Source organism: Asterias rubens, chromosome 21 (genome assembly GCF_902459465.1).
Source record: "Asterias rubens chromosome 21, eAstRub1.3, whole genome shotgun sequence".
Taxonomy (NCBI): Eukaryota; Metazoa; Echinodermata; class Asteroidea; order Forcipulatida; family Asteriidae; genus Asterias; species Asterias rubens.
This window is the reverse complement of record NC_047082.1, coordinates 1,516,197-1,539,070: the sequence shown is the minus strand read 5'-3', so window position 1 is coordinate 1,539,070 and position 22,874 is coordinate 1,516,197. Positions and strand designations below refer to the sequence as shown.

The following is a 22,874-nucleotide window of genomic DNA, read 5'->3' as shown; positions in this document are numbered from 1 at the left end:
TATGCAGTTGTGTCCGCTCCCGTGCAAAACCGTCCTTGCAGAAAATTAAACGCCCTTGGTCGACGGAACACGTTCGCCTTTTTTTTTACAAGCTAAGCGCATGTCATGAATGACATGGGAAATGTTCGGCCGTTGGGTATTCGCAGCAATCATAAAATTCGGTGCAATCATAAAAATACGTGAATATTCATGCTGCATACATGCTGCTTACGCGCGCACGTACATATACAGTCATGTCCACCGGACGGTTTTTGCATAGCCCCGGACACGATTGAATATGCAAAAGTGTCCGGAGCGGACAGTATTGCATGGCGGACACAATTGCATCTGACACCGGTCTCTGGCGTCGTTATTAACGAGCCTCGAAGTGTGACGTCAGATGTTCAGGATATGTGTGACACCAGGAAGTTATTTCAAAAGAGGGCGCCAGGGAGGGGGGGGGGGGGGGGGCACACAATCTCCGGGACAGAATCTCCACCGGTGATTGACGTAATCCATGAGCCTGGAGGTGGTGTACGTCATACGTCTTGTATTGGTGTCCCAGTGTTTAGAGTCAGAGTTTATAGGAATGACTAACTGTTTATTATTTACAATATCATACAATCATAATGTTAAATCCAGTATTCCAAGTTTCAGTCTGCTGACCCGATGTAGAACAAGACAGGAAAGTTGCCATTGAATTCAAACATGGCGAACATTCAGTGACACTTAAGTAATCTGGTAGACGATGCGTTTTATGTATCTACCAGTATCGCCACGGAATTGGGCCACCTTTCGGCGTACCTCTTATCTGTTAAAAAAAAAAAAAGTTTCATTTTACACTGTCTTTCTGATATGGGTAGCACTAGTCCTTCATGCACTAACTAAACACTAAAACAAACTGTATGGGCTTTCGTAGCAACAACTATATACTTCATTTTGATTGTATCGGATGAAGTAGTTGTTGCGACGAAAGCTAAAGATTTACCCACTTCTGCCTTGATGATACCATCTAGTTTATTGCTCCATGATGATACGGAGGTCGAGCCGGCATCATTCTCGCTATTTGATAAAGAGGAGGCCCTCTCGGGTTCTGTCTTTTCCAATACGGGGGTCAGAATTGACCCCGATTTCGGATCGCAAGGGGCCTGACCTGACCCGGAAATGGATGAAAAACATTGGTATAAACTGTTAAAGTTTGGTGTTAAAGTATCTAGGGGCAAAATATGTATTTGTGTTCAGATATTTTCCTAAGATATTCAGATATCTACAGTGGTTTTCTTCTATTTAACTATATTTATACTTTATCTATTGAAAAAATGTCATAGTTGACTCAAAATTTTTAAGATTGATTTTAAATTGGTTATAATTTATGACCCTCTTGAAAATTGGCAGATCAGATATCAAACAAACACATACCATCATTCAAAGACGTGAAGTTATCATTACCAGTAGTTGGCTCAACACATTCACAGTCGTCATCGAAACAAACAAGCCCTCTCGGGTCATAAATCCGTGTAGTTTCCTGTAGAATCGTCCTGGTATTTATCGCAACACAATGCACCTTTAAAGGAGTACAAAATGTCATCGAGTTTTCATTCTATCCATAGCAAACACAATAACTCACAAACAACAAACACACGCACAATCACAGATTTGTTTTCTGGCAATCCCTCTTTGACACAATTCAGGATGATGATCAGAATAGTCTTAGTACAATGCGCTATGTGGTCTCGTTTTACACGAACCACCGCGCATTTATATGCCATTTGTGGCTTGACAAAACTGTTCAAACGACGGTAAGAAGACTAATGCGTTTCTAGGTATTGCATCTATAGGCTAGTGGAATGACGTCATCCAGCTGCCTTCTTAGAGGTAAAACGATTGGAAATCAACTGAACGCGAGGCGCACAGGATTGGCCAATGAACAACCTCCATTTGATCTCTAGGCGAGAGGGTGCCCTACCGAAATGAGGCCATGTGTATTTCTATTACCTTAGGTTTACTTGACAGGAGAGGCGCTTCAATTCTTGGCGGTGCAATCCCTGAGTAACAATGAGAACAATATAAACACATTGAGGCCTAAGCAATGGATTTAAAATTTACAATATCATTTGATAAGAAAATTTTAATTATACATTAGATAATCTAGAGATGCGCTTTTTACGCCGTATACAAGTGTTTCGGTTTTGGCTCAGTGATAGATGACCCGTAACAGAAACTTTTATTTGGTCGCGGTCATTAAAACACACGCGCCAAGTGACCTCATGCTTTCCGCCAACAATTCCCCATAGCCCCTTTCGAAACCATGGCTTCTGGGCTTGGGCTCCAGCTCAGGCTCTGTGTCAAATGTGCGCTTTCTAGTATGAGGCTATGATGCAGACGAAAGCCTTTCGAAGGCCCAATCAGAATCCGTGGTTTCGAAAAGGCCCTTGGGAAATCCATTGAGAAGGAGAAGGAGCAAAAGTAACCTTGTTCGGCGAAATTGAATGCAGATTCATCTGCATCTTTACGCCCTCCGTCGGCTGGGCTGGGCAAGTATGTTAACTCCGTGACCTGCTTGCTGACATGCCCGGATGTGGACTGAAAACCAACCATTGAAAAAAACCCAAATAAACAAACATTAACAACGAATAAGGAACCAGTAATCGATGAGTCTTTCGTCACGAACAACGAGTCGAGACGTATGTACTCACCCCGCTCGATGTTCCCCATCCAAGTGCTCTTATTCTTGTCCCTCTTTTTCGAGCAAATGCAGCTTTCATCTGATTGGTATTTAACAAAATACTCTATTATTAGAATCCTCTGAAACAGACATCCATTTCATATTCAGTTAATTATGGAAGGTTAAGTAACTGAAATGGAAAGTTCACTGACCTCTGAGTTGAATACGCAATAGATCAGAAAGATGAAGAGTCCCTGGAAAGAATTGAAGATGACGAAGAGATACTGGAAAACGATGGTGGCGCTGTTGAAGGCAAGCATTCCAAAGAGCCATGTCATGCCCAGGATCGGCAGCAGTACGAGGGCGCCCTTCAACCCAGCTCTGTTCATAAAGAAGAAAATGAGAATTTATTTTTATGATGTAACTTGAGGAAATCAGTACGAAAATGTTATGTCAATATTCGTCATGTACCCCGTATCCAATATTAGTCGTATGTATGTATAGGGATACACACTCTCTGAGAAGGGTATCAGACTTTTCTCTCCACCCACTCTCGATTTGGTTTGAATGCTGTACAAGTTGGGACTGCATCATTGTGATTAACCGGGGAGTAGTTTGCCTCTTCCCCAAATGCTGGGGAAAACAACTTTTGAAAATTTCAAAAAATCACTGCGATAAAAGAAAATGGAATCCTAACTTCTCTCTTACTTGATGTGGTCATGTTGTTTCTCTTGATGGAGTTTAGTTGAATGGACCACGATACGAACAACCATCGCCAGAACAAGCATGTTGAACTGATGGGAAAATATAAGCAATAACATGTCAATATGACACAGTGCAGTTTGGAAAATCCAAAACTTTGAAAAGCTATAGGTGGCAGCAAACATCCATGGTAAATTTCCATTAGACCTGATCGCAGATACTCGGTACGTGCGCGTTAGGCATGTTAATGAGGTGCATGCTGATCGCTAGCTAGACCAGCATGCACTCCATTCAACAGTTTGCACTTGCGCAAGAAAAATAAAATATCAAGTAAACACAACTTATGCACGTTTCGGTTGCAAGACTAGTTATAGCTGAACTATTTCTTACCGTTATGACCAGTAAAGCTGGAGCTACGAAGGCCCATATCGCCCCAGACGTCGTGTCCAGCCAACAACTATAGGATTGTACACAAAATAGCACACATATAATATTACAAATAGTTATAACAACAGCAACAATTATGTTGTTTAACATAGTCTCCATTGGTGACGCTAGTTTTGTAAAAGCCACCAGTATGGATACAACATCGACTGACTCGGAGGGACTGGGCAAATCTACGAATCTTGATCACCTTGTCACACGTCACACTAAGCAACTTTAAGGCAACCATCTATTACATGCTACAGGACCACTTTGGTAGCACATGAGTCATTTTTCAAACATTGTCATACGACCCATAAGAAAAATATGTGCACATTATAATGTGAATGCCTTTCTTCTTGGATATTGCCTGGAACTGATTGCCTGTAATTGCCTCGTGTGACACGGGCCTTAGATCCAGATGTTTGTTTGATAAAGACATCTCTTCTCCAGTAATTCTGGCCGTGTGATACCGGCAACAACTCAACCAAACGAACGTCTCTAATCAAGACTAGTCTCTTACCTACGATCCGTCCCGTACCCCTCAACATTCACAGCGACTGATATCAAGCAAATTGCAGCAGGTGCGACCCAGCCGATGAGAACGTAGCGGTATATCTTAATGTTCTCACTGCCATAGACTTTGACCACCTTCATGTAGAGATGCACGCCCTCTACCAACATCCAACCAAAGGCAGACAGGTAGAAGAAATGCAGAAAGAAGGCTATCACTTTGCACACAACCTGCGAAAGAAGTTTGATCAAGTGAAAATCTGTTGAAATTTTCTGGAAGGTGCGAAAGTTGCAAGTATCTTGTTATAATAAAGGTGTGTCTCATTGTCGATTGTCAGTTACTCACTTTGATTTCGACTCTATTTATACCAGCAATGAATAGGATCTGAGCTGCTAAGATTGAAATCGATAAATTGGTGTGAATGAAGGTGCGGTCTGAACACAGCATTCTCCTAGAACAAAACAAGGAAAAGGGACATTATTATAAAACAGACTCCAAGTTATCAAACCACATAGGAATGAAATATTGTTCACGGTATTTTTTTGTCTGGGCAAGATATCAGCTTGTGCAGAATCTTGAACAGGAAGTACGTCATTGGTGCAGTGCATAGCAGTGTGAGCGTAATGCATGATGGGACTGAGCATTTTCCGGATAGACCAATGAGCGTGCTTGACCGAAACAAAAAAGAAAGCCATTGTCAGATGCAATTGTGTCCGCCATGCAATACTGTCCGCTCCGGACACTTTTGCATATGCAATCGTGTCCAGGGCTATGCAAAAACCATCCGGCGGACATGTACATAACTGTACTGTATATGTATGTGCGCGCGTAATCGAGCGTACATGCACTGAACCTACGTATGCAGCATGAATATTCTGTATTTTATTATTGCAGCGATTGGCCGAACATTTCAAAAGTCATTCATGACATGCACTTAGCTTATACAAAAATGGCGAACGTGTTCCGTCAACCAAGGGCATTTAATTTACTGCAAGGACGGTTTTGAACGGGGCGGACACAACTGCATCTGCAAATGTGTCTGGGGCGGACACAATTGCATTATTCAGCAGCGTCCGGGTGGACACGATTGCATACGCAAAACCATACGTCGTCCTCCGGACAGTATTGCATAGAGGACATAATTGCATGCGACACCATACAAAGTGGGTGGTTGGCACAGTAAGGAAAGAGGAGACGATCTTGGCAATAGTGGATCTTTGCTCACCATAGGAAACCATAGATTGATAGAGTAAGGAGTAATCCAGCAATGGATGTGCCGCACCCGATATACGTGATGAGTGTCAGAGCTTGCGAACTGGAGTCATCAGAAGTAACCTGTGTGTAAGAAAAGTAACAAGTTCAAATATGTACACCATGAAAGACTTTCAAATTGTTTGTGGTGTTTCCTCAGGGCCACCGTAAATCTGTTGGACGGTAACGTCATTATTGACAGTCTGTGTGCAATTATGTCCTCTATTCAATAATAATAACAATAATAATAATAATAATAATAATAATAATAATAATAATAATAATAATAATAATAATAATAATAATAATAATAATAATAATAATAATAATAATAATACAAGGTATTTATAAAGCGCTCTAACTAACAGGGGAAAGTACCACAGCGCTGTACACACAAAATAAACAAAGAGCAAAGAATAAATAAAAGCAAGCAAATCAGTTGAACAGGTGTGTTTTGAGATATTTCTTGAAGACTATCAGGAGGACACTATTGCATATGCATTAATGTCCGCCAGACGGATTTGCATATGCAATCGTGTCCGCCCTGACGCTGCAACATAATGCAATTGTGCCCGCCCGGACATTGCATATGCAGTTGTGTCCGCCCCCGTGCAAAACCGTCCTTACAAGCTATTAAAGTGCATGTCATGAATGACATTAAAAATGTTCGGCCGTTGGATATTCGCTGCAATCATAAAAATACGTGAATATTCATGCTGCATATACGTAGGTTCAGTGCATGCACACTCGCTTACGCGTGCACATACATGTACAGTCATGGTTTTTGCATAGCCCCGGACACGATTGCATATGCAAAAGTGTCCGGAGCGGATAGTATTGCATGGCGGACACAATTGCATCTGACACCGAAGCCCGCGAACCCAAGCCCGTAGTTTCGAAAAAACGCCTGATATTGGAATTGGAACAAAGCACACAACCAGTCACTTTTAGTACCTGCATCAGAACAGCGAAATTTGTAGAATGGTTGCATGAACACTGAGTAAGGTCTTTAGATGACAGAGAGTCCATCTTTGTGCATCCCCAAGTTGACCATTCTCTGTTGAGCAAAAAAGGGGAGAAGTCGGTCTGAAACACACACAGGTGAAAGAGGATTGAACAGGAAATTTTCCTGTTCAATAAAGTTAAACGATAACTGAAGTCAATTAAGTATATGGTGCCTCCTTTTGTGTTGCAATGTTTTCAAGAGTTTTTGTATTGAGGTTAAGAACTATTGAAAGAATGGGTCTCTTAAGAACAACTGTCATACTTATCGATCGTCTGCCAAAAGACACAGATTGGATTTCTTGTAATGCCATTCCTTCCCTGAATGGTAAATGGCTGGTCGTATACCTCCTACAAAACAAAAAGGTAAATTGATATTAGAAAGAACCCAAAGGTAATGGAAAATTGCTACACTACTTTAGGTTCAACGCACAGCATTTGATTGAGCACGTGCTCGGTTTGTTGAACAGAACCATTGCATATGCCGCCATTGCTCTGAGATCAAACAAGTGAAATGTGCACGCGATACCTACGTGCATCGGCCAACTCTCAGCCAAGAGTGGTCCCATGTCTTTATCCGCAATGATAAAGACAGTGGTCGACCAGTTGGAACCAGCCTCGAGCTCATTGTTTCTTCACTGGTCCCAACAGCATTTCCTATTCTAACATGTCTAAAGCGCATGGGAACCAATGACACTATAGCGAAATAGCAGAAGGTTGACTAGACTTCCAAATGAGTCGTTCGAGTGAGTGCGTCACTGTATGTACATTGCTGATCAGTAATCAACCAGAAGGCGACTATTTGTGCCCACTCGAACTTGCTCTAAGCTAATTATAGATATTATGGCCTCGTTGAGGGCGTTTTTGAGCTCGTGACGTCATAATGCAAGGGCCACAACTCTCACTTAGTATTTGCGCACATTCTACCACCGAGTAGTACACATTGATACCCGGGTTTCCTTTTTGCTTACTGCTAAATTATTCAAACCGAAATCTACTGGAACTGACTGCCGCTGTCCTTCAACTGAGAAAGAGAAAGACAAAAGGGCGCTGTTCACTCCAACTGAGCTGTGTTTGATCGAGTCGTCGTGACTTGACGATTGAAAGTTTCTGTAGAATAAAAATTAAAAATATGAATGTAAAAAACTTTATTTTGTTATCAATTTTTAAACGACACTTTTTCAGTACCATTGAAAACAATTACCACAATATTACTACGATCTGAAAAATTACGATTTTTTTTGACAAAGTAAAAATAAAAATAAACTTACTCTATATTGACTTCACTCTCTTTGTTTTCCTTCCTCAAAATCACCAAGGTGAAGCTGTCTGCAAAATTACAAAAGAAGTATTATTATTATTATTATTATTATTATTATTATTTATTTGACCTCAACAAATACAAGTACATCAAAAAGTACAGCAAAAGTTAAACGAAAAGCAACGAACCAATCAAAATAATAACGAATAAAATAAATAAACCAGCAAAAAGCACACAATAAATATAAATACAAAAGAAGTATTGTATACATTGTGGTTACAACTATAATCTAACCACACCCACGTGGTGTCATTTTTAACACCCCATTTGTTGCAGTGCTGCCTGCCAAAAAGGCCTTGGAATGTACAAGGTAACGCTTTCAGTAAACAAAGGTTACATGGTCTGTACTGCGTTAGTCTTGATTGGAGATACTGTTTTCATATTAATCACCGGTAGAGAGTGCTACATCGACTGGTTAAGAGCCCAATTCGGAGGACTGGAGCAAGTCTACACATCTCCAATATGTTTGTGTGATACTATATCTCTCCTCCAGTAGTTCGTGTTTTGGATAGTATTCGTGTTGCGAATCAACATCACCAATCAATACTAGTACCGCATCAGTCTTTTGTTTTCTTACCAGCATCAGGATCTGCCTGCGAGAGGTCAAAGTTCAAACTCCCAAGCTGAGCCCCGTCAGTATTGAACTTGTACCCACCAGTCAGGTTTTGCAACGATGAAGAGCGGCAAAGTGCGGCATCTAAAATGATTCATACGAATCATGATTGTATTGTGACATCTTCAGCGGGGAGAGTGATCAACTATAGCACTCATGGCAAAGAGGTTGTGTGTTGTAAATAGGGTTGAACCAAAGTTCACACGCCCCCATATGGTAGGAGATGGTGAATTGTGTAAGATTTTTTTCTAAAGATAGCGCCCCTTTTAAATCATCGTTATCCCATTATGGGAAAAATAACCGTTTTTTTTTTAAAAGTGCAACTCTTCGCAAGGCCCTTTTCGAAACCAAGTTCTCAGATTGGACTTTGGCTTCGGGCCCAAGTACAATGAAAGCACTCCCTTTTCAAATATACTAACAGAGCCTAAACCCAAGCCTATGTTTTCGTAAACGGCGATAGATTTTACTCACTGTTTGCCGAATATTCAATCGACGTACAACTCCCGTCGGGAAGTGTTTCGGCCAACTTTTCAAGAGCAACTTCTGTCTCAGCCACAACTGATAGTTCTTCTTCGGTTGACTAAAAATATGTTTTAAACAAAAATACAATTTTGGCGAAACAATGTATAAAAACGGAATGGAACTGTCAAAAGTCGGTTTTGAAAATAAAAATACAGGGATACCAGCCTATGGGAGCCTTTAGGGCGCCAAACCGAATCCACGACTTTGGCTTTTGATTCGGCTTCAGGCTCCGTCCTCTCGTCTGGAGCCCTGAGCACGCCCGTGTACGTAAAGCACGCACAAATGGTCAAAGCAACCGCAAGGCAAAGCTTATAGCCTGAGACGAATCTGGAGCCGAAGCCGTGGTTTCGAAAGGGCCTATACAACTCAGGGAATGATTACTTAGGAGTGAGTAACTTACCAAGTCTTGCTTTGGATTGGTCAGCTCCGAAAATGCTGCGAGGACAAGCTGGAAGTAAAAAAAAACAAAAAAAAAAACGCGTAATGATACGAAAATGAAACCGCAAACAACAATAATTGTCTGAAAATAATTCGAGAATCTAATTCTCACCTGGGCCACTGCAGTCGTCTCGTTCGTCGTCAGCTGCTCAGAAGACAAGGACGAAACGCTTTTTATAATTTGCGTTAGTTCCCTTTCCTGACTGTCTGTTAGAGCATCGGTTTCACTGGGACTTTCCATGTTATCAAAGAAATTGCTGGAACTGCATCGCAATGCCGCCTGAAGGGAGAAGATATTATAGTAAAGTGTATAGTTCAGCAAAGTCTTGTCCGGTTTGGTCCAGTCCAATCCAGTTCAAGTCAGTCAAGTCAAGTTTAGTTCAGCCAAAGTCCGGTCCCGATTGCGAGTCAAATCTTGCAAAGTCCAGTCAAGTTAAGTCCGAACCAGTTCTATCTAATATTCAGTCAATGTCAGTCCAGTCTATCATGTACAGTTCAGCCAATCGGTCCAGACTAGTCCAAATACGACGAGTCAAGTCGAATCATGCCAAGGCCGGCCAATTCCAGTCCGATCCAGTTCAATCCAGTCCAGTCCAGTCAAGGTCAGTTCCCCTTATTTGGTCCAGTTCAGTTCAGACTGGTCCAAAACGAGCCAGGTCAAGTCGAACCAAGCCCAGTCACATTCAATATACGACCCAGTTTAGTCAAGTCAGGTCCATTAATCAGAAGTTTTGAAATGATTTTAGATTTTAGATTTTATTTTACATTATTCACTGAATTCCCAAAACTCAATAGACCCCCAAGCGGGTTGATTTAAAGTTAAAGAAAAGTGTTGCCTTTATTAATCATAAAGTATCTACCTCATAGGAATTGACTTCTTCTCCACACGCAGTAAAAATCAATGGTGTAGTGGTTTCTTGGATTGATGAGTCAGTTGCTAAAGTTGTGGATTGGCTAGTTGAAATGGTGGATTGCTGGGTCATTGAAGATGGAGCATTGGGTTGGCTAGTTGAAATGGTGGATTGTTGGGTCATTGAAGATGGAGCATTGGGTTGGCTAGTTGGTCTAGTGGTTTGTTGAGTCAGTGCTGGAGATGAAGCTGTGGACTGGCTAGTTGAACTAGTGGTTTGTTGGATCAGTGCTGGAGATGAAGCTGTGGATTGGCTAGTTGAACTAGTGGTTTGTTGGATCAGTGCTGGAGATGAAGCTGTGGATTTGCTAGTTGAACTAGTGGTTTGTTGGGTCATTGGAGATGAAGCTGTGGACCGGCTAGTTGAACTAGTGGTTTGTTGGGTCATTGGAGATGTAGCCGTGGATTGACTAGTTGAACTAGTGGTTTGTTGGGTCAGTGCTGGAGATGAAGCTGTGGGTTGGCTAGTTGAACTAGTGGTTTGTTGGGTCAGTGCTGAAGATGAAGCTGTGGGTTGGCTAGTTGAACTAGTGGTTTGTTGGGTCAGTGCTGGAGATGAAGCCGTGGATTGGCTAGTTGAACTAGTGGTTTGTTGGGTCAGTACTGGAGATGAAGCTGAGGATTGGCTACTTGAACTAGTAATTTGTTGGGTCAGTGCTGGAGATAAAGCTGTGGGTTGGCTAGTTGAACTAGTGCTTTGTTGGGTCAGTGCTGGAGATGAAGCCGTGGATTGGCTAGTTGAACTAGTGGTTTGTTGGGTCAGTGCTGGAGATGAAGCCGTGGATTGGCTAGTTGAACTAGTGCTTTGTTGGGTCAGTGCTGGAGATGAAGCCGTGGATTGGCTAGTTGAACTAGTGGTTTGTTGGGTCAGTGCTGAAGATGAAGCTGTGGGTTGGCTAGTTGAACTAGTGGTTTGTTGGGTCAGTGCTAGAGATGAAGCCGTGGGTTGGCTAGTTGAACTAGTGGTCTGTTGCGTCACTGGAGATGAAGCTGAGGATTGGCTAGTTGAACTAGTAATTTGTTGGGTCAGTGCTGGAGATAAAGCTGTGGGTTGGCTGGTTGAACTAGTGCTTTGTTGGGTCAGTGCTGGAGATGAAGCTGAGGATTGGCTAGTTGAACTAGTAATTTGTTGGGTCAGTGCTGGAGATAAAGCCGTGGATTGGCTGGTTGAACTAGTGGTCTGTTGCGTCACTGGAGATGAAGCTGTGGATTGGCTAGTTGAACTAGTGGTTTGTTGGGTCAGTGCTGAAGATGAAGCTGTGGGTTGGCTTGTTGAACTAGTGGTTTGTTGGGTCAGTGCTGAAGATGAAGCTGTGGGTTGGCTAGTTGAACTAGTGGTTTGTTGGGTCAGTGCTGAAGATAAAGCTGTGGGTTGGCTGGTTGAACTAGTGGTTTGTTGGGTCACTGCTGGAGATGAAGCTGAGGATTGGCTAGTTGAACTAGTAATTTGTTGGGTCAGTGCTGGAGATAAAGCTGTGGGTTGGCTAGTTGAACTAGTGCTTTGTTGGGTCAGTGCTGGAGATGAAGCCGTGGATTGGCTAGTTGAACTAGTGGTTTGTTGGGTCAGTGCTGGAGATGAAGCCGTGGATTGGCTAGTTGAACTAGTGCTTTGTTGGGTCGGTGCTGGAGATGAAGCCGTGGATTGGCTAGTTGAACTAGTGGTTTGTTGGGTCAGTGCTGAAGATGAAGCTGTGGGTTGGCTAGTTGAACTAGTGGTTTGTTGGGTCAGTGCTGGAGATGAAGCCGTGGGTTGGCTAGTTGAACTAGTGGTCTGTTGCGTCACTGGAGATGAAGCTGAGGATTGGCTAGTTGAACTAGTAATTTGTTGGGTCAGTGCTGGAGATAAAGCTGTGGGTTGGCTGGTTGAACTAGTGCTTTGTTGGGTCAGTGCTGGAGATGAAGCTGAGGATTGGCTAGTTGAACTAGTAATTTGTTGGGTCAGTGCTGGAGATAAAGCCGTGGATTGGCTGGTTGAACTAGTGGTCTGTTGCGTCACTGGAGATGAAGCTGTGGATTGGCTAGTTGAACTAGTGGTTTGTTGGGTCAGTGCTGAAGATGAAGCTGTGGGTTGGCTTGTTGAACTAGTGGTTTGTTGGGTCAGTGCTGAAGATGAAGCTGTGGGTTGGCTAGTTGAACTAGTGGTTTGTTGGGTCAGTGCTGAAGATAAAGCTGTGGGTTGGCTGGTTGAACTAGTGGTTTGTTGGGTCACTGCTGGAGATGAAGCTGTGGATTGGCTAGTTTGTTGGCTCACTGGTAATTATGAAACAAAACATTATAAGTAAAAACATTTTGCATAACCAACGCAAAACGATCGACATATTATTGAACACACTTTTGGTATTGTGAAATACCAGTACTTTCATCACACAAACCTAATTAACTGGCATCGAGGTCTTTAGCAACTACCAATAAGGTACTCAATGAGCTTAGCATAATAAACATTTAAACAGAAGGAAGTGTTAATGATGTTATGAATTCTGAGACACAATTTGGTAGCATGCTATACGGGGTACACGGTTATACTTGTGAAATTTCGGCTGAAGTTTGAAAATTGGTAAGAAAATATACATCTATTGCCTTATTGTGTGCTTCATGAGACCTTCCGCGGATTCAAATTATGTAGGTGAAAAATTACCTCTTTCATCGAGTCTTCATTTTTAAAGATAACCAGCTCTCCAGTGCTCTTTTTCCAAATAATTTTTATGGTCATTAACTTGTGATTTATTGTTTAACAACAAACTTAAGTGAAACTGTACTTACACGTTGTTGCTCCGAATAGTAAAACCTGTGCATAAATTAAGAACAAAGTATTAACATTGGGTCTACGGTATGTTGTATGTCCGTAAGGTTTTAGATTTGTATTGATACAAAAGCTATCAACAGCTCTCCATTACTCGTCACCAAGAAAGTTTTATGCTCGCAATTATTTTGAGTAATAAACCAATAGTGTCCAGTACTACACACAGAGGAAAGATTACACAACTTGTGTAAAATATTACCTGTTTTAGATGTAGTGGGCGAACACCATAACTATTAGGTAAAACTTTACCCAACAGGCGTTGGGTAATATCTTGCTTAATAGCTGTGTAAAAGTTTACATAAATATTGGGTAGTTTTCTTTACTGAATTGTTGGGTAAACCCACTCATGTAAAATATTACTTAATTGTGACGTAAGACTTTACCGCTTTACAATGTAAATAGTTGTGTAAAACTTTACATCAATATTGGGTATTTTTTTTACTGAATTGCTGGGTATAAATCCACTCATGTAAAATAATTACTCAATTTTGCAGTATAGATTTTACCGATTTTTAATGTAAACTGTGTGCCTTAAAAACTGGTAATAATATACACAATGCTTGTGTTGAATACTAGCAAAGTGTTATTTCATGGAGTTTAGGGCTGTAATAAATGGACACATCATAAATACTGAGACTTGGCGACTACAACATGAATTTCAAGATAACAACTTTTTAATAAAAATTTAATGGTAATAACATTAACAATCCAAAACATCACATGTGCAAAATGGGGTTTTCTGTATGTTTCACAATCAGTCAACAATTTCAGTGAATTTAAAAAATTACAAAAAATCGACCTAATTGGCAAGGTCAGAATAAATACTTCCAGGCTAACACAGTTTAAACTGTAAGGTTGTTCCATAAATCAAAACTATCACAACTATCCCATCTCTTATGATTTTGATACTTTATTGCAAACAATTTGTGCAAGAACTTCTTTAACTACAATGCTTCTGGAATGGTCAAATTACATTAATTGGCAAGGTCAGAATAAATACTTCCAGGCTAACACAGCTTAAAGAAGAACACCAAGGTCAAATTCAATTTTGGGTTTGAACAATTTGTATGGGGAATTATTGGTTTATCCTCATTGTCGCTAAGCAATCAAAACGGCGTTGAATTTGACATTTTGACAAATTTGACAAAAACTGGAAGGGTATTGAATACAAATTTGAATTTGACCTTTGAGTTCCTATTTAAACTGTAAGGTTGTTCCATAAATCCAAACTATCACAACTATCACATCTCTTATGATTTTGATACGTATTTGCAAACATTTTGTGCAAGAACTTTCACTGCACCACCCGAGTTTCTGAAAACCAATTTTTCAAGATTCTTGCAGTAAACAACTGGAATCGTAGTTCAATTTTTAACCGATAGCTTAATATTTATGCACAATTTTTTACCCTTTTGGTAATGTTTGTATAAAAGTACAAGCTCCCATTGGGAACAATAATCAGCTCTCGAATATTTTTTTGTAAGGATAAAATGGACACAATAGCTTTTCAAGGCTTTTATCTGGCTCAATGCTCATACTAATTAAATGCGAAGGCGTTAGTTTTCGACAATATCATCAATCATTAATGATGAATAAATACAGTTTCCTTTGTGCTTACTAATTAGTATGAGCTAAATTATTTCATCGAAGCTAATGACGATGAAATAATTTAGCTCATACCAATTAGTAAACACAAAGGAAACTGTATTTATTCATCATTAATATTGATATTGTCGAAAACTAACGCCTTCGCATTTAATTAGTTTGAGCATTGAGTCAGATTAAAGCCTTGAAAAGCTATTGTGTCCATTTTATCCTTACAAAAAAATATTAGAGAGCCGATTATTGTTCCCAATGGGAGCTTGTACTTTTATACAAACATTACCGAAAGGGTAAAAAATTGTGCATAAATATTAAGCTATCTTTTAAAAATTGAACTACGATTCCAGTTATTTACTGCAAGAATCTTGAAAAATTGGTTTTCAGAAACTCGGGCGGTGCAGGGACTAGAGGGTTAACTACAATGCTTCTGGAATGGTCAAATTACATTAATTGGCAAGGTCAGAATAAATACTTCCAGGCTAACACAGCTTAAAGAAGAACTCCAAGGTAAAAATTCAATTTTGGGTTTGAACAATTTGTATGGGGAATTATTGGTTTATCCTCATTGTCGCTAAGCAATCAAAACGGCGTTGAATTTGACATTTTGACAAATTTGACAAAACTGGAAGGGTGTTGAATACAAATTTGAATTTGACCTTTGAGTTCCTATTTAAACTGTAAGGTTTTTCCATAAATCCAAACTATCACAACTATCACATCTCTTATGATTTTGATACGTATTTGCAAACATTTTGTGCAAGAACTTCTTTAACTACAATGCTTATGGAATGGTCAACATTAATCAGATGCATCATGAGATGAACAGTAAGCCCTGAACTCTCGAATAGTGCTGCTCTTCACACCGCCTTTCAGTTCAAACACAACCAATTCAATGAACTCCCAAAACGAACTTCACTCTGAATAAATTTAAATGTACCCGTATTTCACAAACGAGTTTGCGGCAATATTATATGGCTCTTGCAAGAATGGTCAATGGCGGACAAGGGTTTTCACTCTTTTACATTAAGAGAGTATAACATTGTTTTCTAATTACCATGAATAATTTAAACAATCTGTTTCTCGTGACTTTCCTCATTTATACGATAGAGCATTGTCTGTTTAGGGCACTGGACACGTTTTGTAATTACCCACATATTCTAGCATCAAAACTTACACTTGGTGACGATTAACGGAGAGCTGATGAGAATATACAACTTGTAAAGAAATGACCGAGTCCTTCTGAAGTAACGTATTGTTGAAAGAGAGGTAATTTCTCACCAAACTATTTTAATCTGAAAAAACTTCAGGCCCGGGGCCCTTCTCATGCATCTGAAAGCACATAAATTTGTGAATAAGGGTGATTTTTCATTCAGTATTTTCTTGTTACTTCGATGACCAATAATATTGAGCCCAAATTTCCACAGATTTATTGTGATGCTCGTGTTGGGACACACCAAGTTTTAATACTGGTCTTTGGAGAATTACCAAAATGAATGTCCAGTGCCATAAACAAAGATAAGAAAACACCGCAATGAAATAAATATGACAAAATATTTTGCATACATACCAGCGTAAATGTGACCCAAATCATCTTGCCGAATAGAGTGGGGAAACCACGGTCCATCCGTAAGCAAAATGAAACGATCTAAATGGAAATCAAAACTCAATCGAGGTCTTCACTTGTTCCGTTCTGGTCAATATTTGCCGAGTCTATATTTTTAAAGCCGCCTCAATAGATGCATTGGTCTCAACGGACCTCACATAAATAGCTAAAACAACGCCACTTGAACACTTTATGGTATACGTTACAGCACTCACATTAGGCTGCGCCTGAACATCTGACGTCACACTTCGAGGCTCGTGATTATTACGCCATAGATCAGCGCCCAATTTCGTAAAGCTGTTAAAGAGAAAATACTGCTTGGCAAATTCCTTTGCTAAGCGAAATATAAATGGAGCACCAGTTGCAGTAATGTAAACTTTACAGAATTTTGGTCTGTAACCAGTTTCTGTTAAGCAAGATTTCCCTGTGCTTAGCAAGTTACAGGCTTTATGAAATTCGGCCCTGCCATTGAGCCCACATCCATAATCACCTTTGAACTTGCATTATTTCACATGGCTTTCATGGTCCTGGAGATTCACAGTTCAATCCGACGTACATGTGTATACATATAAACCAACACTTGTCCTTATCTTTTGCGAATATAAGGACGGGGGACCCTTCGTCAGCTCACGTAAGGCCTACTCATAAATTATGGGTAGGCCAAATAATAGTCTTTTGCAAAGTACAGAAATTAATCAACAGTTTTTCACAAAAAGGAAACGGGTGCCCCATGATTTGTAACCGTGGAGACAACGTAGGGGGGTAATTGTCAATTTATGAGCCAATTATAGTGCTGTTCAGCATCAAACTTGGAAGAGTAACTTACGGTTAGAGTGATTGATGATATAGCGAAATGTACAGTGACTGATCATAATATACTATGGCAATAGGGCTAGCAAAAAGTGCAAACATTTTAACGTTATAATTTTAAAAATGTTATAGGCCTACACATTCAAAAATACAAGACTTATTAAGCTTGGGAGCTCGCAATTAGAGCAATTTTCAAACATATAATGACATTCGTAAAAGGCTATGGAAATAGATGGTAGGAGTGAGACAGGGTGACAAAATGAGGAGTTACACGAAAGAAATCAAAAGTGCAGGATAATATCAAGACCAATAAGTCAAAGAAGTGGAGATAGGTAGGTCACTTAGCCAGGAGGCATGACAACAGGTGGGCATGCAAAACAAGTAACTGGACTCCAATAAAATATTAAAACACTTTAACTCGCTATAGTTATAAACACATTATACGCATTTTTAGCTTCACCCAAACCTAATTTGTCTTTGTAACAATTTGCTTTAGGCCTGTAGGCCAACCTGCAATGGTGCAACCCAAGTTACAACCAAATGTAACTTGATTTGTAAGGCAAAAACAGTGGATGCAATTACAATCATGAAAAAAACTTTTTGTTTAATCTTCTAGGAGGAGAAAAAATCACTGCAGTCTCTTCCCTCCAAAGTTCTGTCTACCATGATCGATTGTTTTTTCCAAACTGCAAATGTTTTGTGATGGTTTCGCTGGTTGTTTTTCTGTGCATAGTAAACACACGTGCAAAGCACATGTACGTCCAAGTCGTGAGTTGGTACATTTCAAAAAGTGTTTTTCTGCATTCAGCAGCAATACACCCGGTCGGCATTGCCGGAAAAAAACACTTTTTTTGAAACGTACAAACTCACGACTTGGTCCGTTTATGTACTTTGCAATTGTGTTTACTCTACGCATTACAGGCAAAGTCTGCCTCGATTGACGTCACAACCAGCGCCCTCTCGGGTCGGGGTCTACTCTTAAATTTGTAAATAACATAAGAACTGATTTTTTTAAACCTTAGTTAACTGTTTATTCACATTCCACTCATCAAAACACATATATTAGTAACAAAAGCTTTATTTTGGAAAAATACCACTTCCAGGTGACTGTAAACTAGTCATAACTCTTTGTGAAATCCATCCAGAATCCTTTGGTAGTTGTCAAAGACCAGTGTTGTCACTTTGTGTATCCCAACATTATACAGAAGAAAACAAATCTGTGGAAATGTGGACTCAATTGGTCAAAAGCTCCCAATTGTTCATTATCAGGTTATTTGTTTATGCAAACAATTATTTTGAGTAATTACCAATAATTTAAAATTAAATCTTATAAATTTGAATTTGAAATATATAGATTTATTTTGAAATCTAAAAGTGGATTGGACGCTCATCACAATATTTGGATTTATTTTTAAACTCAAAATGTTAAACATTGGTGTTCAAAACAGCTTGTTTACAACGAGCACTGCTAAATGCAAACAACCTCCAAAAAGGGACTTTCCCTTTCTGTTGAGGTCCATTAGCGATATTTACTCAGCTCGCATCATGTCCAGCCATACACGCATAATGATCAATTATATATCTACAGCCATGCTCATACTCAACGATTATGTCTTATAAAATTAAACAACAAATTAACAGCAACCAGAAGTTTAATTACTAATAATGGATCCCTAAAAGCGTTGGTAAATGATGACGTCAAAATAATTTGTCTTTTGTCGAGTGGTTATCGAGTATAGATCAGATAATGAGAGACAGAATGCCTTGCTTTTAGTTGCCATAGTACTACACACAAGAGTCGCATTTACAAACTATAAGTCATCTGGGGATACACTATCTGGGGAATGCATTCATCTCTCTTTCATTGTGAAAGCAGGGGCTCCATACTTGCAGTAAATTTGGCATAAATTATTATAGTTTTTGACAATTCGCAAAAGGTTTCGGGTAAAGAGTTTTTTTTTAAAGTTTAAACAAATAATAATTGAAAAGAGAGCACACACCGAATGAAAATTCTTTAAAGTTCTGAAAATTTATCCCAAAATTACCTCACCATTTTACCTTGGTATAACAAAGAAAACTAGTCATAAAATGCCAAACTTTGTATCACTCCGCTTAAAATCTACACCGTTTTTTATACAAATATTTAATATCTCAAAAAATCCCAGAAAAATGTGAATTCTTTTAAAGGTTCCCATAAAGGGTCTATGTACTTTTTCCTAACAAAAAACACAATGTCCACAGATTTACATTAAACTTACACAGTTTGAAGATTATGATAGTAGAAAGCTTCCCATGAAATTTTACTTACTGAGGTGCTGTAGTTTTTGAGAAACGAGTAAAAGTTATAATTTTCGTCTCAGTTTTAACATGTAAAAACGTATTAACCAGTTATGCTATGGTTTTGGTATAACATCATAACTGGTTAAGGGGATTTTACATGCTAAAATAATTTTGATCTCATGAGACCAAAATTATTTTGTGACTTGTTTTACTCATTTCTCAAAAACTACACAACCTTAGTAAGTAATATTTCAAGGGAAGCTTTCCACTATCATTATCTTCAAACCCCGTAAGTTTAGAGTAAATCTGTGGACATTTTGAAAAAGTACCCGGATCCTTTAAATAAAAATAATTAGAACTAAACTCACAAAACGCTGATATTGTGAACCTTGAAAGTCCCATAGCCGAGCGGGTGTCGTGATGCCTTCCTGACGGGTATAAACCAAATATCTTCCGTGCAGATTGAAAATACAGCGTGGTTGATTAGGAACGAGGTAAGTGGAACAAGATCCTTTAAAAATATTTTCAACACCACGTAACACCTACGGTTTACTTAAAAACTCAATCACCCACACATACTTTCACCAAGTTGTGTTCAACGTAATTCAAACGTTTCTTGAATAATAAATACACAGCTATATTCGTATTATTAAAACACAGTAATGTAATGACGTCATCGTATGTCTCATAAGAAGTGTTTATAATATTATAGGCTTATTTATATAGTAGCATCCCTTAAAGAGGCCTACTTTTCGCATAATCTCATCCCCAGCCCGAAGTTCCCGCACCATCTCGTCTGACATTGTTTGGCGCTGAAGTCAAATAACGTAAACGTGCACGCGTATACAAGCACACCGGGCAGCGCTCCTCCAATAATAGTCTTTGACCTTAGTGCAATGCTTGACCTTGTGACGTCATATGCAAAACAGTCGATGGAATGTTGTCCGGTGTCAAAGGTGACTGCTTTCTTTGTCCTATTTTTAAAAACGTGTTGAAAATGAGCCACTCTCTCCAGGATCAACTCTTTGTTCGACTTTGCCGACATCGCTTTTGTCCTCAAACGGAAATGTCTGCAACAATGAACAAAACACGATAATGTATGATACCTATAGCTAGTTTGTGACGTAATTAATCCGGAGAGTTTGGCGTTACAAACAATGGTGTTGACGTCAGACGTTTTAGTAACATGCAAAGGTCAAGGTACACTTTCATACACAAGAACCACAACACAAACTCTCCCGTTCATAATAGGACCTGGAAATGATTTGACCTCCAACATTCGGTTTGGACCGGAAGAGGATGCCAATACGGGGATTAAACATAATTACCTTTTTTTGGAAACGAAAACGGTGACATGGTCTGAATTGTGAAACGAACTCAGAAGTGCGTTTTGGCGACCCAACCAAAAACTGTTTCTGACGTCATAACCAAAACGGTAACCGAGCTCACAACTCGGTTATCGTTCAGTCTGAACAGCAGAACCAACGACCAACAACCGAAACAGTTTTTGGCTGGGGTCGCCAAAATGCACTCCATCTAAAGTACCTGGTTTGGATTTTCTGTCTTGTTGTTGTTGGAAGAGTAGACGTCTTTCCAGCTCCATAGCAGGTTCGAATCCACCTCAGGCTTGCCATATATCGCTATATAGGATCGCAAAACAAACGTCAACAGATTGCCTCAGTCGTTACTGTTCCTGTCTGTGGATACACGGCGGACCGCCTGGAGCCTTACATGTGGTTTTGGGTTTTTCAGTCCCTATTATCTGACTGTGTGAGTTTTCCTTAAGGGGTTTTCCTTCCCACTTCAACTGAAATGTCGTCATTATCTTCTTTAAAAAAATAATTTGTGTGATGTTACCGTAAGGATGCGTTCAGCTTGGAATTAAGTGCATTGTGGTCAAGCTGGTGATTTAATTTGATCCATATCTATCCCACAATGCACCTCATTCAACAGTCTGCGCTTGCGCAATGGTATTTGCGAAAAGGTCTATGGCGATGTTGCGCCCTCTAACGGTGGCTTATACAAAAATACAATAAATCAAGACGAGTCAAAGACTAATGGGTGCAACTGAACTAGTATAGTCTCCTTTCAAAGCACGATAGAGAGGATTGCGAGAAGTAGAACAATTAAATCATGTTAATACGTACCATCCATTATGAGACTGGCAACCATGCTGATAATGCATACTGACAACAGAGTGATCGTTGTGTACCATAGGCGTGATATATTGTACAGTTCAATCACAAAGGACCTGTTGAAAATGTCAAACTTCAGGTATGGATAACAGATTGTGCATTTAATGCCTTTTTAGAATTCGCGCACGTAGATCTAGAGTTGGCTATAGGGCCATCGCAGTTTGTCCTTTGAAAAAAATGTAGGCCGTCCTCTTCTTTCAATCATCTGGTCTTCAAAAGCAATGACAGCCATTATGGAATTGAAAATTGCTTGTTATCTACCTATGTTTTTTATCAAAGTCTGCAATGGCCACCACGTAGCCAAATATTTGTATCGTGACATAAAGCCTTATTCCATGCCTAACTCCATGATTGTATCATTAACGGCACAATTCCCCAAATTTCTCCCTTAATCTGCCCCACTTTGTGACTTAGAGCGTCGGAGTGGACACAAGATTCAGCTCCAACTTAACCATGGACTTGCAGGAGGTTGGGTGTTTCTTAAAGATAGGAGCATTACTCGTGGGTGTTTTTTTTTTTGGGGGGGGGGGCAATTTTACAATTTCCAAGAAAGATTGAAGGAAAGGGAAAACATGAAAACCTCACAATATTGACGACAAACAAAATTAATCAGTGTCATATTGGCCACAAAATTTTAATCAGTGTCATAATTGGCGCACAAAGAAGCTTTTTATAAACATGCAATTTTCTTGCATACCTGGGAATGACATCTGGAACAGCAGCTGTAGAAAGATTATATAATGTCGTCGCCATCATTGTCGTCGATGAGTCATTTGTCATGGACAATGAGGTGACTTCCTCATCATGACACATTGCAGTTGAGAGGTCCAGATTCTTGGGTGGCCCTTGGTGGAACAAAGAGCCAACAAACAGCCAGATCCCTACGGACGTCCCTAGAACGAACCCAATCAGCGTGCCCTGTGTGTGGTGGTTAGTTTTGGGATGGGGGAAAAGAAACAGTTAAGTTTAGGGTAGCCTCAACATCTGACAAAGTGCCCTGTGGTGATGGGTTGGGGGAAAGAAACAGTTTGGTTAGGGCAGCTTGAACATCTGACGTCAAACTTCGAGGCTCATGAATTACGCCAGAGATCGGCTCAGAGCCTACGTCCATAATCACCTTTAACCTCGCATTTATTTGTATGGCCTTTATGGTCCCGGAGATTCGCGTCAAAACCGACGTACATGCGTATACATGCGGACAAAGAAAGGGTACCATTTTAGCCTTCGGGAAAATTGTATCAAAT

At 39.8% G+C, this 22,874-nt stretch overlaps 3 protein-coding genes across 9 annotated transcripts in view; all 3 read right to left on the bottom strand.

Annotated features, from left to right (window-relative positions):
- Positions 1-443: 443 nt before the first annotated feature.
- LOC117304472 (adhesion G-protein coupled receptor D1-like) lies at positions 444-9,443 on the bottom strand. Of its 5 annotated transcripts, none has more exons than XM_033788954.1 (19): positions 9,393-9,437; positions 8,942-9,050; positions 8,435-8,554; positions 7,808-7,865; positions 7,508-7,646; positions 6,802-6,887; positions 6,489-6,591; positions 5,509-5,618; positions 4,629-4,734; positions 4,293-4,513; positions 3,737-3,803; positions 3,353-3,438; positions 2,857-3,025; positions 2,676-2,744; positions 2,451-2,562; positions 1,975-2,024; positions 1,399-1,543; positions 968-1,132; positions 444-790 (listed from the first exon to the last, which is right to left on the bottom strand). In XM_033788954.1, exons 7-19 carry the CDS (start codon positions 6,561-6,563, stop codon positions 735-737), a joined length of 1,431 nt encoding a protein of 476 aa, XP_033644845.1. In that variant the 5' UTR covers positions 6,564-6,591; positions 6,802-6,887; positions 7,508-7,646; positions 7,808-7,865; positions 8,435-8,554; positions 8,942-9,050; positions 9,393-9,437; the 3' UTR covers positions 444-734. The 5 variants fall into 5 exon arrangements, with proteins under 5 accessions (XP_033644845.1, XP_033644848.1, XP_033644846.1 ...); XM_033788957.1 differs by having other exon boundaries at positions 972-1,132; XM_033788955.1 differs by lacking the exon at positions 7,508-7,646 and having other exon boundaries at positions 9,393-9,443.
- LOC117304742 (mucin-5AC-like) lies at positions 7,591-20,226 on the bottom strand. Its single transcript, XM_033789344.1, has 8 exons — positions 20,185-20,226; positions 13,101-13,125; positions 10,291-12,590; positions 9,543-9,710; positions 9,393-9,440; positions 8,942-9,050; positions 8,435-8,554; positions 7,591-7,646 (listed from the first exon to the last, which is right to left on the bottom strand). Exons 1-8 carry the CDS (start codon positions 20,224-20,226, stop codon positions 7,591-7,593), a joined length of 2,868 nt encoding a protein of 955 aa, XP_033645235.1.
- LOC117304546 (sodium-coupled monocarboxylate transporter 1-like) overlaps positions 19,718-22,874 on the bottom strand; it is a 20,518-nt gene continuing 17,361 nt past the window's right edge. For all 3 annotated transcript variants that reach the window (XM_033789070.1, XM_033789068.1, XM_033789069.1), the window contains exons 14-17: positions 22,328-22,548; positions 21,583-21,686; positions 20,981-21,075; positions 19,718-20,505 (exon numbers count right to left, since the gene is read on the bottom strand). In XM_033789070.1, coding sequence (XP_033644961.1) covers positions 20,416-20,505; positions 20,981-21,075; positions 21,583-21,686; positions 22,328-22,548 — 510 coding nt within the window. In that variant the 3' untranslated portion in view covers positions 19,718-20,415. The remainder of the gene's footprint in view (positions 20,506-20,980; positions 21,076-21,582; positions 21,687-22,327; positions 22,549-22,874) is intronic.